Source organism: Rousettus aegyptiacus, unplaced genomic scaffold, assembly GCF_014176215.1.
Source record: "Rousettus aegyptiacus isolate mRouAeg1 unplaced genomic scaffold, mRouAeg1.p scaffold_m13_p_13, whole genome shotgun sequence".
Taxonomy (NCBI): domain Eukaryota; kingdom Metazoa; phylum Chordata; class Mammalia; order Chiroptera; family Pteropodidae; genus Rousettus; species Rousettus aegyptiacus.
This window is the reverse complement of record NW_023416288.1, coordinates 2,898,977-2,915,602: the sequence shown is the minus strand read 5'-3', so window position 1 is coordinate 2,915,602 and position 16,626 is coordinate 2,898,977. Positions and strand designations below refer to the sequence as shown.

Below are 16,626 nucleotides of genomic sequence, written 5' to 3'. Positions count from 1 at the left end.
TCAGAGTGTATGAAGAATGGGTTTGCTAAACTCTAGTCCAGTATTTCCATACTTGGTAACATTTGCTCTTGGACTATTATGTCTCTAAAATAAAACTCATTCCCACCAAGTCAGTTTATTCTTCGTGACATATTTGTTTTCTTGTCATCACTACGTTTTGAAAAATCTTGGATTTTGCCTTTCCTTTGGAGTGAGGGATCTTGTTTTTTACTACTTTCTGCTCTATATTACCTTGCCAAGAGTTGGCTCTCCCTGAATGTTTGAACTAAAAAGAATGGTTTTAAAATACTTTAGGAATAAACTGATTAGCAAATATTAACTATGATTTAAGGATAACCATTTTAATAAGAATAAAATATTGTTGCATTGGCCTAAGTTTTATCTTAAGCGGTTGTAAACATTTCCACAGTCAAATTTAACAGAAGATGTTTTATTTTAAAATAACTTTTAATTATACATAGCATTAATAAAAACAAAAACCTAGACCTTGGTGAACACAAATGGGAGTTGAAACCAAAGGCTGTTGTGGAGACTCTTAAGATACTCTAAAAAACTGCTTATTAGCCACTCATAGGTCTTGGCAGGAAGCTTTTATCTGCATTTTTTTTGTCTTGAGATTTGAAAAATACTAATCATAACCTAACATACAAAGGTTAACATTATGACTGTTTTTCTCACTAGTGCCTGGCATAATCCTTCATACAATTAAAAATATGGAGAAGTAATGATATATTTAAAGGGAAAGCTGAGTGAAGTATAAATATTTTTTAAAGCTTGATTAGCAAAATGACCATAACTGGAATAATGGCACCACCTTTCTTATCAGGAAGCTGTATCTATAGTGTTTTTTGATTAACTTGCATGTCCCTAAACATAGGCTAATACTAGAAGTAGACTTCTAGCATAATTTCAAAGGATAATAATAACAATCTATGAGAAAGCTCCTTTTAGATTATCATTTATAAGCATCAGCTGTGTGCAATGTGTTGTACTAGAGGTTCAGGTTACAAAGATGAAGTGTAAACTTTTATCCCTACTCTTAAGGAAATTATAATCAGTTGTAAAGCAGAACTCTTGATTATAACAGTCAGATAGAAATGTACTGTGACTCGCGTACTTTAGAATTTTTCTAGTAGCCATATTAAAAAGGTTTTTTAAAAGGTGAAATTTTGTTAAATATTTAACTGAATATATCCAGTGTATTATTATTTTAATGTAAAATCAGTATAAAAATATTAATGACGTATTTCGTTTCATTTTTACACTAAGTCTTTAAAATCTGATATGTACTTTATACTTCCATTGCCTCTCAATTCGAACTAGTCACATTTTAGGTGGTCATTAGCACATATGTCTAGTGGCTACTCTTTTGGATAGAGAAGCCGTAAACTAGATAACAAAGTGGTGGGATTTCAGATGAGAAAGGAGCAGAGAAGCCTAGGCTAACTATAAAAGTTGTACAAGTGAGATCATAGCAATCTAACTCTTTCTGAATAAGAAAGATAAAAATATAGTGATGAGGTAGATAATGTTATTCTCAATTTATAGGTAAGGAAACTGAAGTCAGAGAAGATAAGTGGCAGAGGCAGAACTTAATATGTTGGTTTTAGGCCTTTTCTATTATAGCTCCTTTACTTAAAAAAATGATTTATATAACATAACTACTTTGTTTTGATGTATGGTTAATGTAATTAGTAGTTTCAGTTTTAGAAGTAGTAAATTTAATATTATAAATGACTGCATGTAACAATGATATTTTCAAGTCTTTGCTCAAGGATAAGGAGTATAAAAGAAAACTTAGACTCCCTTATTACTAAATAGACAGGAAAGTTGAGCCAGAGTGCGGCTGTTTGTTAGAACTGTATTTTTTTTTTTTTATCCTAATAGGTAGAAATTACCTCTTCTATTCCAACCATCTAAATTCCTAAATTGATTAAATAAGCAAAAAAGACAGGAAACATTTTTGGAGCCAAAAAGTAGGACGAGGTGTAAATGAGGAATGTTAAATTTCTTCTTTCCTAGCCTTTTTAAAAAAGAAAAACCAAATTACTTTTTCCTCTCAGAGATTGGGAACATGATTGCTAACATTGAATTGCTTTTAATATTACTACTAAATATCTCTTGGTATCATTAGAAATCAGTTATAGTGAGTGTTTACATAATTAGGTATATTTTAGGATGAGGTGAACAAATTAGTAAATGTGACATGTGTAAGTTAGAGGTGAATTATTTTGGAGGAAGTCTCGTAGTACTATGCTTGGCAACATAGTAAATGCTCATTTGTTGACTGAAAGTAGTAAAAAGAATCTTGAGTTTTCAGTTTTGTTCTCCTACTAACATACTACTGAGCACACACAAACCACTTATCGTGAACTTTGGTATCATCATTTGAAAAAGAGGGCTTAGATTGAAGTATTAATGTGCTTCTTTCTAACTTCAAATTTCTGAGATTCAGTACATTTTTACCACCTGTATTTTGCTATGGCACTTGATATTAAGTGATTTTAGTGTCACTGGAGCCACCTGCTGACAGAATTTATTAATTTGTTGACGTGGTTGCATGCTTCTAACCTAAATTTACATATCGAAGATACTAAAATGTTTTGTGTATATTTAAATGTTTTAGTAGCTTTTTACTTGTTCATTTTTCACTAGTGCTTAAAATTTTTGCTTATGATTTCTTTATACTTTTTAACTATCAAGAAACATTCTCGGCTGCTCTTGAAGGTGTTTATTTGCTTATCTTAGTACTTTCATTTATATGTGGTTTTGTTTTAATATTCAAAAGCTTGTTTTAAAGTATTCCCCCAGCATTATTTAGGACTGTTCTTAAAATGATGCTGAATTTCTCATTTGTTTCATACTTAATCATAAACAATTTTTTCTTCTAATTTTTTTTACTTGTAATACTGAACACAGAGCTCACTCTATCCACACAACTGTATTAGTGTATAATATTTTTTAATCATCCCAGCAAAAAATCAGGCAGGTCTTGTTCCCATTGTGCAAAAGAAATGCAGCTCAAGGAGAAGAACAAACTTGCCTAAGACTACATAATTAAAAAGTAGAGCTAGGTTTGAACCCAGGATTGCTCGGCTCCAGATCCATGCTGCCACATAGGTTAGAAGGTCTAGACAGGTTTTGTTAAAGATGAGTTAACTGAAGTAAAATGCCATCTGTGATAAACTGAGGACAATTGTTATACCAAACCTGTTCTCCATTTTTTAAAATTTCCTTTATGCTATTTGATGTGTACAGTTTTAATATGTCTTTAAAAAATAATAGGTTATAACAAGGATAAAAAAATGGACAAGATTTGATCACAAATCTGAAGGGGCATATGGAGGATTCAACCGTGATCTTTTACACCCATTATTATGACAGGGAGCCATTCTGTCCATGTGCCATTACTGATACTCAAGTATGTGGTATTGAATGTTTTAACATTAAATGTAAAATAAGAAGTTTCACCTAAAACACTTGTTTAACTTAATTAAAATCTATATTTTAAAGGTTTATACAGGGAGGAAAATAAATTTTTGATGAGGAAGAAAGAAATTATGAAAGTTCAATTTCTGAGTTATCAGAGTTTATTCAATTATTCTGAACTGTCCTTTTTTTCTAAATGCCTCTCTTAATGTAACGGTTGGCACTCTTCCATTTTAGATCTTAAGTTCAGTTCACCTAACTTAAATGTCTGCATTAAAAATATATAATGTGGGTTAGGTGATAATTTATGATGGCTTTTTAAAGGATAAGAATATTTTGATAGAAATGTAAATTTGTAAATTTGTTAAGTGGTTCTAGAAAAACAGCAACATCAAGTAGATTACTGTAGACAAAATGGTATTGTTTTGCCTTCTGGGTTTTGGCAGTAATTCAGAACTACAACACATTTTCATTTTTAAGAATGGAAGTATGACATAAATAATTTTAATGACCAAAAATGTTCTCCATATTTGTAAAGTTTGTGAAGTAATGAAAATTAAAGTGGAATACATGTAGGATTACCAGAACTCAGGGCTTTGTGAAACTCTAATAAAGTGACATATAGTACCATTCGTAATACAAAAATAAGGTAAAGCTGTTTACTTCATTAAAGTCATAAATAGCAATCTAGTAAATTCCACAGGAATAGTGAGGACAGTTGCAGTTTGGTGGGAAAAGTGCTAGACCAACTTAAGAGATCTCGGCTTTAGTATTTTCTTTGCTATTTTAACAACGTGTAATTTAGAATTAAGAGTTCATTTTAGAAATAAGGAAACTGAGACCCAGAGTGGTTATGGCATGTCCCAAGGATACACAGTGATTTAGGGCTTTAATTTAGTGATAGATTTAGGGCTTTAATCTAGAGTTTGTGACACTTAGATCAGTTATCTCCTGGTCTATAAAACTACTCTCTGAAATACCTCTAGAACAGTTCCTGCCCTACTGCATTCTGTCCCACACTAACCAGAATTTAGCAGCTGATCCTGAACCCCTAGCTCATGACAAAATTGTCTGGGGTTCCAGAAACTGCCCTCCACACTATACCATATATCTAGCTCAGCAAGAGCAGATCTACTACTACCATTTCTGGGCTCGAACAAATCTTCAGGTGTAAGGAAAGGAAACCACACCCTGACACTTCCTTGGGGCCAGATGCAAACTACCACATCTTTGTTCTACCTGCTCACTTTACTAAATCTTAGCAACAACATTTCTTCTTCAGGCCCCCAACTTTACCTCTGGGGGTCAGAGATAGGGTCTGGGAGTGGCTAATTAAGGTTAAATCTTGGCCATCTGTCAGTATCATCTGTGCCTCCCTCCCATTCAGATGCTTGAATCCTCTCCTTTGTTTTCCCTTTTATTAATTCTTCTACCTGCTTTGGTACAATTTGCTAATATTGCTTTGACCATGCTGCTGTCACACTAAAGCTAATGCATAGTTCTTAGGCCTTATATAACTTGTTCCCTTCGCCGGATTTGATCCTATCAACTATACCTTTGACTTTAGTGAAATTGTCCTTTTGTGTGTATTTTTTTTTTAATTGTAAAATATACATAACATAAAATTTACCATTTTAACTATTCGTAAGTATACACATCAGTGGCATTAAGTAGTGTCACAGTGTTGCACAGCCATTACTACTATTTTCAGACTTTTTTATCATCCTAAATAACCTTGTATTCCCTCCAAGCCCCAGTGCCTGGTAACCTATATTTTACTGTCTTTATTTGCCTTTTCTAGATATCTTATGTAAATAGAATCATAAAATATCATTTTGTGTCTGGCCTATTTCACTTAGTATAATGTTTTCAAGGTTCATCCATGTTGTAGCATGTATCAGAATTCAATTTTTATGGCTGAATAATATTCCATTGTATAGATGTACCACATTTTGTTAATCTGTTCATCAGATGTTTCCACCTTTTGGCCATTGTGAGTAATGCTGCTGTGAATATTTGTATGCAGTTATCTGAGTTCTTGATTTCAGTTCTTTTGGGTATATAATTTTGGAGTAAAATCACTGGTCCATGAGATGATTCTCTTTAACATTTTGAGAAGTTGCCAAACTGTTTTCCATTTGGTTTTCTTTTTATGCCTTAATTTCCGTTTTAAGTGTCTTCTCCTTTTTCTTAAATATTTATGTTTTCTAGGAGCCTGTACTTATCTTACTTCGTAAGCTGTCCTGGAGATTTCATCCACTTCTATAGCCTTCACTATTTCGTATGTGCTGAGGACTTACTTCCAAATCATCCTTAACCTCATTCTGTCTCACGAGCTCCACCCATCTTGCCCTCCTCATTACTAGATCTCTTAATTTAAACATTTCATGACTATAAAGTACATGCTTGTTGTAGAAAATCCTTTTTTACTTTTCAGATTACTTTGGAATTTAAAACTAAGTTTAGAGCGAGGGTTAGCATTCTTTTTCTGTAAAGGGGCAAGGATGCATACTTAAGACTTGGAACAGTATGGTTGCTGTTGCAACTCAGCTATGATTCAGAGAGTATGTATAAATAAATGGGCATGACTGTTTCATTAAAACTTTTTACAAAATTAGGCACCAGGCTGAGTTTGCCTCAGGGATCCCTGTTTGCCAACCTCTTCTTTAGAGAAAGTGAATCTTGAGAAAATACTTTTTCTAATAAAGAATACCATTTTTCTCTGATTTCATTGGCTTAAGCAAGTACTACTAGTTCAGTGGTATGACTTTTAAAATATAATAACTCAATAGGAATTTCTTATTAAAAATATTTATTGAGGGCTTATTATATACTGTTTTCAGTGCTGAGGACACAATTCCATATTTAAAATCCTATATTTATATTCAAATTGTTTTTCCTCTTGTAAAATGGATAAAACATCACCTTTCTTATTAGAGTCCTGTTCTTCCACATGTCCTCTTCCCTTTTCAAGATCTTAATACTTCACACTTGCCTGCACTTAGTTATTCCACATATTCTGAATCTTGAATTACTCTATTAGATCATTCCTGTCTCACATAACTATCTTAAAACTCCTGTCCCCTGTTATTTATTATTCCATTTCTCTGTTTTCATTAGCAAACTCCCTGAAAGAGTTGTTTGCATTCAACATTAGGCTGCACAACACTGCTGTAACTACCTATGTTGTCAAACTAGTTGGTAGTCTTTTATAATTTGTATAGATTTCTAAGCATTTGATATAAATAACCATTCCTTCCTACTTGAAAGATTTAACACTTGGCTTAACAGGCCACTTTTTCTCATTTTTTTGCTCGATCTTCTGCCCCAAATCTTTTTTTTCTAGGCTTCTCTTTTCCTGTTAATAACCCCATTTCTACCTAGTTATTTAAGCCAAAACTTTAAGGTATTCTTGATTGCTCCTTTTCCCTCACCATCCACACCTAATTCATTGGTCAGTCTATATCTCCCTCCAAAAATATATTTAGAATCAGTACAGTTCTCTCTATTTCTAGTCCAAGTCCTATCATTTCTTTTCTTGACACTGCAGCAAAATAGCCTCTGTTTCTTTTCTTCCTTTCTATGTAGAAGTTAATGTGATTCTTCTGAAGCGTAACCAAATCATGTATTTCTCCCATTTGAAAACCTTCCAGAGGTTTCTTGTTTCACTTAAAATCCTAACTTCTTTTGGCCCCAAAAGCCTTACTTCTTTAATCTCTACTTACTTAATATTTTCCCTTTGGCCTACTATTCCTCCAACATTGAGATTATTTTCCATGTTCTTTTGAACATTCTAAATTTGTTCCTGCCTCAGGGCCTTTGTACTTGCTGCTCCCTCTGCCTGGAATATTCTTCTTTTGTTTTTAGCATAGTCTTAGCTGAGTTCAGATATAACTTTCAGCGAGGCCTTTCTTCTCCACACTTAGATAGTATCTGAATAACCTTTCTGAAACCATTTTGTTTTATTTTATTATTTCTTTATCTTTTTTACTCAAATACAAGCTCCATGAGTACAGACACATCTGTTTTATTATATGTTACTGTCTCTGCAGCACCTACCATAGGACCTGGCATATAGTAAGTATTGAGTCATGAATCATTGCTTGACTATCTCTTGGCTAATTATATAGGAATGATTGTTAATAGCTAATATCTTAGCTAATTCTGTTTTGATTGGTTAGGAGAGACAGAATTAAAACTACAAATATTTTACAGCCTCTCCATTGTAGAAAGATGTAAAAGATTGAGAATTGAACAAAATTTCCCTTGTATGTAAAAAGAGTCTTACACAATTGGTGTGATTTCAATGAGTTGAATGCTATAGTATTTTAAAGTAGCAGTTCTAGTTAGTGCCTATTTCAGGAAGCTGGGAAATACTTAAAGGCAATGGGAAACTTGCAGAATTAGAATAGTAACTAGAGAGAGATCGAAATTTACTACATATATTATGTAAGTGACTGTGTCTAGACCATGATAGAATACATTAAGACAGAATGTAGAAGGAGGAGAAATATAAAATTCTCCAATATAAGAATTTTAACAAGTGATTGTATTTTTTTTAAGTGATTGTATTTTGTCCGGAAGATTGTTAATCACATTCTTTGTAACCTATGAGGGATTAAATGATGGAATTTCTCAGTTCATATAGTTAAAAGGAGGAGTTTAAAATATAATTTTATTTTTTCAACTCTAGAGTCTATGTAAAGATGTACAATGATGTACTGTAGATCAAAAATAGGTACTTCAAACTGACTTAAGTTTTGTGTGGCTAACCAGCCAATAAAAGATTGTTTTAAATAAAACAGCCTAATGAAAGGTTTCTTTCAGAATTTATGATAGTATATTAAGGGAAAAAGTAGATTTAAAGAAGTTTGACATGTCACATAATAACTAGAAATTAAGTGAGTAAAAATATAATTTGAGTCATAGTCAGCAAATAACACCAAATTTGGTAAGCTTTTAAAAACATTATAAGAAGGAAGGCTGCTAGAGAATTATTGGGAGCTTCTTGTTGGTAGTATAATTGATAAATTCAGAGATTACCACGAGTTCAGTTTTCTTTAAGTAATAAAATATTTGAAAGTCTTCTATTTCCACGTTGTCATCAAAAACAACTAAATATTGGATGAATCTTTAGAGTGGTTAATGTACCCTGTGTTTTCTACCTAATAAAAATTAATGTAGATGAATCACCAGGTGAGTTGGTCCAATACTTGATAATTGAAGGAACTTAAGGATGAAATAACAATATTATTAGTTGTAATAGCAAGTTGCACATTTTTATATTCCTTTCTTAGATAAAAAGGTTACCAGTTTGGATCATGGCCACCATACACTCATGAGGATCACTGTGAAACTAGACCGAGTACTAAGTTTTTCAATAAAGCAAAGAACTGAGCAAAGTAACTTATTTGTAAATGGGAATGGATGGAGGAAGGTGTTTTGGAGAGGTGGTACTTTTTACATACTGTGATCAGTTTCAAGGTTTCTCCTGAATCTACTAAATCTGGGAGAATTATTTACAGATTACTCAACCTCACAATTGAAGCCTTCAGCTTTATCTTGCCATGCTGATATTCTGATCACATCATTACTTTGCTTGGGAGAGAAACAAACCATTAGTTTGCCTCTCTATAGTTTTTCAGGATGAAGATCGTATTCTTTAGCTGGATGCCCAACCTACTTTTTGAACTAGTCTTTGTCTAATTTATCTTTCCTCATCTCTTGCGTTTCCTCTATAACTCTCAACTGCTCAGAATTTTATCAGTTCTTTTTATTCTGTGGTTCCTAAACATCAGTGAACATAAAATTTAAAGTGCTTATCAAAATGCAGATTTCTGGGCCTGATATTTAAGATTTTTTATTCATTTGAGTAAGTAGAGCTGTAAAAAATTTTAACATGCACTACAGATGATTATGATGCTGTTGGTCTGTCAATTATGCTTAGAGAAATATGTTTATACGTGTCTTACTGCTGTTATCTCCGCATGTATGCCGTCTGTCTGGAATAACTTCTCTACCTTTTTTCACCTATTTCTTGGGCTGGTAACTTGTCATTCTTTAAACTTGCTTAAATATGGCTACTATTATGAAGGCACCCTGTGCCAACCTCTAATGGCATTAATATAGCCATTGATATACTTGTTTATTTTCCCCTTACATCATTTTCTTGAGAAGGACCACTTCTTTCACTTCTTTATTTTTTAATTTCTAGCATCTCAATGGCTTCTACTTTCTGTATGCTCATATGTTTATGGAATGAATGCAAACTGTATAATTCTAAGTTCTTGAAGGTAGAGACAGTGTCTTATCTTTAAATATTTCATAGTCCCTGGCAAACATTAGGCTTTCAATATTTGTTTAATATGTGCTAGTCAAACACATCTGTGGATGTAGTCCCCAGGGGGCTCTGAGTAATAGAAAGTTTTAAAATTTTGTCATTTTAATTTTGAGCTAGGATAACATTTAAGTATGTTTAGAATCATCCTAGATAACTACTAGTTATACTGAATACTGCCATGAAATTTGTGCAGGTTTTTAAATCTGTGTTCAGTGGTGTTGGTACACAGATCACCTAAAGTTCTTGTTTCTCTAAATCCAAATCTCCAAAGAAAAATACCCTTAAAGACTCCTCATGCCATTTTTCCCTATCTTTTTGCATATGCGTGCCATATTATCTTTCTCCATCATTACCGGCTTTTTAAATTAATTTTTTAAGAGAAGATATACTTGGTATAAAGTTCATATGTTCAAAATCCTGTATATTTTTCAGCATTCTCACCTTTAATGAAACCTCATGTTATTTTTTATCCTTCCCGTTACTCAAGTAGATAATGGCCTTCTCTTGAGCCCCCTAGAGTCTAGAGCCTAGACTTTGACCTATGTAGCTCCTTCAAGGAGGTCTTTTTAGGTTCAAATAAACATTCAGACTTATATAGCTATCAGAGACAATGCTTAGCACTAGTCTACATGGTACGTAGAACAGGAGCTTCAGCCTATTGGAGATAAGCATCAGATGTTCCTCTTTGTGAGGCCATGTAGGAGTACAGTTAGCCATCCAGGGGCTATTTTCTTTGGCTTCTCAGGTGAATGGTCAGGTACAAGGAGACAAGATCCACTTTGGACTGGTGTGAGAATGTCCCTGGTTTAGAAGCTTCATGTCCCTCAGAAGCCAATATTTCTTACAACAAGTGTAGGCAGAGCTTCCATGTTCCCTGCAAGGGACATGCCAGTTATAGGAGTCACTGTATCTTGGAGAAGTTCAAATCTGTGGTATCCTCATCAAGTATTTATAGTCTTCCCAATCCAGATACAATTAATTTACTAATCAAAGGTCATTTTTATTAATGTGCCTAGCAATACAGCAAATTAGCTATCAGGTTTTTAGGGGAACAGAGGTAGAAAGTTAAGATCAGCATCTCATGCAAGAAGAGGAAAGTTTTATAGCAATGGCAATACCCTGTTTTTGCCTTGTAGGGTTTTTGTGTACCTCTGTTTTTGCTAACCCTACTGCTCCTCCCAAGATCAGAAACTCTTTGAGGGGTATGAAATGTGTTTTATATTTCCTGTTATTCTGTCAAGCATCTAACAAGGTACCTTAAACATGTAGTGAACATCACTGTAGAACTATTTGTTGAATTACAGTTTGTATGCTTCTTTGACTATATGGTAAATCCACCAAAAAAGAAAGAAAAAGAAAAAAATTTTCTATGAATGGGATTTATAAATGGTAACAGTGGAGGAATAAACTTTCTGGGTCAAGTGGTAATAAAATCAGTGGTGTCCCCCTACAGCATTACTACGGTTGCTCTTAATGCCTATATGATTTCTTTGGAATAGGAACTACATAATGATATCTCCAGAATTATTCTTTCATGTACAGAAAACTTAATGGTGATAATGTACAGATTTATGAAGACCGAGTCAGCAGAAAATGGCAAATGTTTCACTAAGGGTAGGGACAAAAATACTAAATAGGATCATTTCTTGACTTTGGTATAGGAACCTGCTAAGTCCAGCTAAATGATATCATCATCACTTTGTACCAGAGTATATTATACTCATAGTTAGGGTACCCTCCCTTTCTGCCACACTTATTGAGGAAATAAATGGATCCGAAGAAAGATAAATGATCACCAGGGCTTAAGGGGCTGTGTTATAAAGATGGATGATAGGATTGGAAACTATGTCTTAGAAAACATGATAATTCAGTGGAGGTATGAGTGAACCCATATATGGAAGCAAGGAAGGGAGGAAGGAAAGGAGAGAGGGGAAGGAAAGGAAAGGAAGATTCTACAGATCTTCCACAGGCTTCTAGAAATGCTCTGGACACCTTCCTGAATTGGGAGGAAAAGAGTTTTTCCACTTACCCATTGCGTAAAGGATATTAAATATAAGATTTAAAAATAAAACGTGGAAGTTAAAAAAAATTTTTTTTAGAAAAGAAATCAAAAATAGATACAACAGTAGGGTGAATAGTACAGTAATCCCAGGTGGCCATTACTCAGCTTTAGCATTATTCAAAGTTTTATTTCCAGTCTTATTTCCTCTATCCTACAGCTTTATTTAAAGTATTTTAAAGCAAATCCCCACATCTTTTTACCTGTGTATTCTGTATACATCATTAACAGATAAAAACTTTTTAAAAACTACTACAATACTATTACATAACAATTAAGAATATTTCCTTAATATAAAATGCCAGTTCATCTTCAGATTGTCTCAAAAATGGCTTTTTGTAATTGGTGTGTTCAAATTGGGATTCTAATAAGATCTACACGTTGTATTTGATTGAAACGTCTCTTGAATCTCTCTTCATTTGTGACAACCTTTTAAATTTGTTTTCCCTTACACCGTATACTTCCATATACCTGTTGAAGAAACTGGGTCATTTGGCCTATAGAAGTTTCAACATTCTGAATTTGGCTGATTTTCCTTCTGGTCATGTAATCTTCTTACCCCGTATTTCTGTAACTGGCCAGTCAGATCTAGAGATGTGATTCGCATCAGATTCTTGTTTTTCCTCCTCCTTTATCCTCATTTTTCTTTTTTTCTTTTCAGCCTAATATGTGAGACTTTGTATTTTCCGTTGCATGGCATTAGGAGAGGCACATAAAACTTGGTTGTCTAACTTCCAGTGATGATAAAAACAATCAACAGGTTCAGGTGTTGTCAGCTTTATCTGTCCATGAACTTTCATCATTTCGAGGTTTTAGCATCTGTGATTATCTGTCCTGTAAATCCATTATCTCTTGAGGGTTACAGATTGGTGATTTTTCTAATTCGATCATTCCTTCCGCATTTATTACCTGTTAGGGAACTTCCAAATGAAGCAGTCAGTACCTAAGTATTGGTTTAGTTAACAAGAGAACATACTTATTTCAGTTTTAGAGCCAAACTGCATATTAGAATCTCTTTATGCATTTCAGTTCCTCTACTTATGAGAAACAATTCCAAGTTTTGAAAAAGTGAATTCATCTACAAATTCTGGAGGTTTTCACCATTTGGCTGTACCCTATTGCTTTTATATTAAAAATACTTTAATTACCTGTTATTTTTGAACATTTTGAATTCCCAGACTAGAGAATGATATCTTTTTGGCAGTTTCTCATGGGTAAAGAGATAATCCTTTGACAATGATTGCTGCCTCAGTGATTTTAAGAACACATACAAAACAATATATGAATGAGTACAAATAAGTATCATACTCTTTTTGAAAAGTTGCATCAAAATTATGTAAATGAAATTTCACTTGTCTATAAGATGAATACAGCACCATGTTTATGTTTCGATACATAAGTATTTATAGAAATACTATGCTAATATGCTATGCTATGCTAATGCCTGTATATTAATTTAGTATTTATGTGAATATATATAAATTGGCTAAACAGAGCACTGGAAAAACTACACAAAAGTTTATTGTCGTATATTATTTCTAGCCCGGTCATTAAAGTTTTATTAAAGTTTTATGATAATGTTCTGAAAGATTTGGAGGAAAACTCCTGTGTACTTTATATAGTGAATTTTGTTACTGTGCATTCCTGCCAAGCTATGGTCCGTGTATAAATATGGTAGGGTTGCTTGGATTTAATTAATTATTTTCTATCAATTGAACATTTAAATTATTTCTGCTCTGGTATATAGTTTGATGAATTGTGTTACATTGAACATCTCAATTCTGCAAGTCTTTAATTAGTAGGAATTACTTTCTTAGGATAAATTTCCAAAGATGGAGGTACTGGATCAAAAGATGTTTGAGTTTGACTTCTGGTATTGGTCACAAAGTTGTTTTCAGATTTATTGTGTTCTCAAAATGTAGAGCTTTGAGGATATTTATCAGCATGAGACTTTTAAATAACATATCTAAGGATATCTGTTGTCCTGTTACTTAAAAAAAAATTAAATGCTTATATTACAGGAAAATCCTTAAAATATGTCAACTAAATTTATTTTTTAACAATTGTTACCTTTTAAAAATTAAGTAGCAGCATTAGAAATGAAGATTTTTTTTAATAAATGTAAATTTATTTAAAGTATACAGTACGTGGTTAGACAGAAATGAGGATCTTGATAGTGTTTCTGCCTTCTTGCATTGCCAGCTTTTCAGTGCTGCAGCTCTATTTTGAATCATGAGATTATGCAAAGCATTTGTGACTTATTTACATGCTTAAACTTGCCTGCATTTGTACGGAAAGTTTTATTTTTTTATTCCTAACCTTTAGCTGCTCCAAAACATCAAAGTTTTTGCCACACTCTTTAGTAATGTATTCAGAGTTTGATCTAAATTCTTTAGAGTGAATCTTTCTATTCTGGCCACAATTCTTACAAGTTACTTTAATGATAGTATTGTAGATCAGGAATTTCTACAACTCCCCTTTTTCCTTCTATGTATTTTTTACGAATTTGAAAGAAATCAATATTAGAAAGTAATCAAAGGCAATTTGATAATATCTATTTCATGTGCATTTTCCCCTTTGTTCAGCATTTCTGCCTCCAGGAATCCACGTTGTCAAAATGCTACTATGTATGCAAAAAAGAAATAGTAGGGTGTACAATTGCAATGATATCTTTAACAGTGAAAAATATACATATTCGGCAATAGGAAAATTGTTAAATAAGCTATGATACATTCATATAATGAAATAAACAATTATTAACAAAAGTAAAGAGATATATATTGACATTGAAAACTGGGAAAAGCACACTGACTACATACAGCATATTATCACTTTAAAAAATTATTAGATATATTTATGGATAGAAAAATTTAGAGGGGGATGGATGCAGAGCATCTTAATAATGGGTATGCCTGGGGTTTAGATGAAGACATGGTCTTTCACTTTCTTAGTTACTTCCTATATTTAAATTTTAAATAGTAAGTATGTATTATTTTGAAATTAAGGAACAGATTTCTATTTTAAAAGAATGAGTAAGTGAATTTTTAACATAACAGTATTATATTAGGTGAGTATTGGTTTTCAGAGAACTCAGAACATTTTGGAGACTCTTCCTTCGTAATCTCTTTCAGAACCATTTAACAACCTTAGTTTATGCCTCCTCTCTACTGATTCTAGCTCACTGGTTCCCACAGCAGCATCCACTTAGTGCTAAATTGAGAGTTTGTGCAGGGGATGAGAGAAGGGGGTGCAGTATATCAAGAAGCAGTTGATTTTAGAAATATGACTAATTAGAGTGTAACTGCATTAAGTCTTAGACCATGAAGAGTACAAATAATACTAAGTTCTACGAGAAAGTTTTGGTAAGGGTTATCATGAAATAATTATCTTATTGATGGCTATGGTAAAAATAAAGGTATGGAAGTAAGTCATGTTGTATGTACACAGGGGGGAAATTAATTACAGTGTGAATTAGCCTCAGACATAGGTTCACTGCCACATTGATCAATAGGAATTTGACCAAATAGGGCTCAGGAGGATTGATATGAGTAAAGAAGTTGAGAAAGTGATGTATAAAAAAGCTTATAAGTCAGCCATAGTGAGTGAGTTGTTATTCCCAGTTGTATCGGTAGTTGGCCTAGTCATCATCACTTAACCATTACCAGGCCAGAACTGCTGATGTTACTCTACCATAGGCTGCTGCTTATGTTTTTTATAAGCAAACCTTGGTTAAGGGTGAGCTTTCCTATTTCTTTACTGATATTTCCAAGCCTTCATTATATCTTAGCACACTGATACATACAGATGCTCCTTAACCTAAAATGGGCTTACTTCCTGATGAACCCATTTGTAAGTTAACATTGTAAGTTGAAAATACATTTAGAGCACCTAACCTACAAACATCATAGTTTAACCGAGCCAGCTTCTAAAAGCATATCACTTTCATATCACCGTAAAGTCTGTCTAATATAAAAAGACATTTATGTATAGCCAGTGAAATAAATGCTTATAAGTTTAAATTTATTAAAAAGAAAAAAAATACAAGTGGAATTCTCTTTGATGCAACTTTTTTCCCTCCAGACCAGAATCCGTAGAAGCTAGCCCTGTAGTAGTTGAGAAATCCAACAGTTATCCCCACCAGTTATATACCAGCAGCTCGCATCATTCACACAGTTACATTGGTTTGCCCTATGCGGTAAGTATCAAGCATTTCTCTAGAAGGGTATTTTTTTATATCTGGAGGTTAAAAGTAGATGTGTGTGATATTGTGCTTAAAGCTGAATATTTAAAAAGCATACTTATTTTATACTATCTAAACAATTAGATACATAATTTGTAGTTTAATTTTTTATTGCTCTAACTATATTCAAAGGATTACAGTTCTATAAGAGGAATTCTTTAGAGGTTTTATTATCATTACTATTATTATTTTGTATTTTATGCTATTATAGTTTGATGTTATAATTCATTCCTTCTTTATAAAAAGACTGTAGGTAGACTTGTACTGTCTGCTGTTAATTCTGAATTATATAGTAACATAGAGTAAATTATATAGTTACCATTTATTGAGCACTTATGTGCCAGACTTTGGTAAGCATTTTTACATGTATTATCTCAATCTTCAAAATCAGCCTCATGTGATAAGTATAATTTTCATGTCTATTTCATAGCTGAGAAAATGAAAGCTTATCTAAGTTAACTTATTCAGTGTTGCATAGCTGATTAGAGGCAGAGCTTAGATTGAAACAGTTGCAGAACTGGACACATTTGTGATATTGAGGTACAGTTATGAGAGATT

The 16,626-nt window shown here is 32.9% G+C and overlaps 1 protein-coding gene across 3 annotated transcripts in view; it reads left to right on the top strand.

The window, feature by feature from the left end:
* Nucleotides 1–16,626, top strand: part of KMT2E (lysine methyltransferase 2E (inactive)) — an 80,259-nt gene that overhangs the window by 24,209 nt on the left and 39,424 nt on the right. For all 3 annotated transcript variants that reach the window (XM_016145899.2, XM_016145902.2, XM_016145900.2), the window contains one exon: nt 15,909–16,023. In XM_016145899.2, the coding sequence (XP_016001385.2) occupies nt 15,909–16,023 (115 nt within the window). The remainder of the gene's footprint in view (nt 1–15,908; nt 16,024–16,626) is intronic.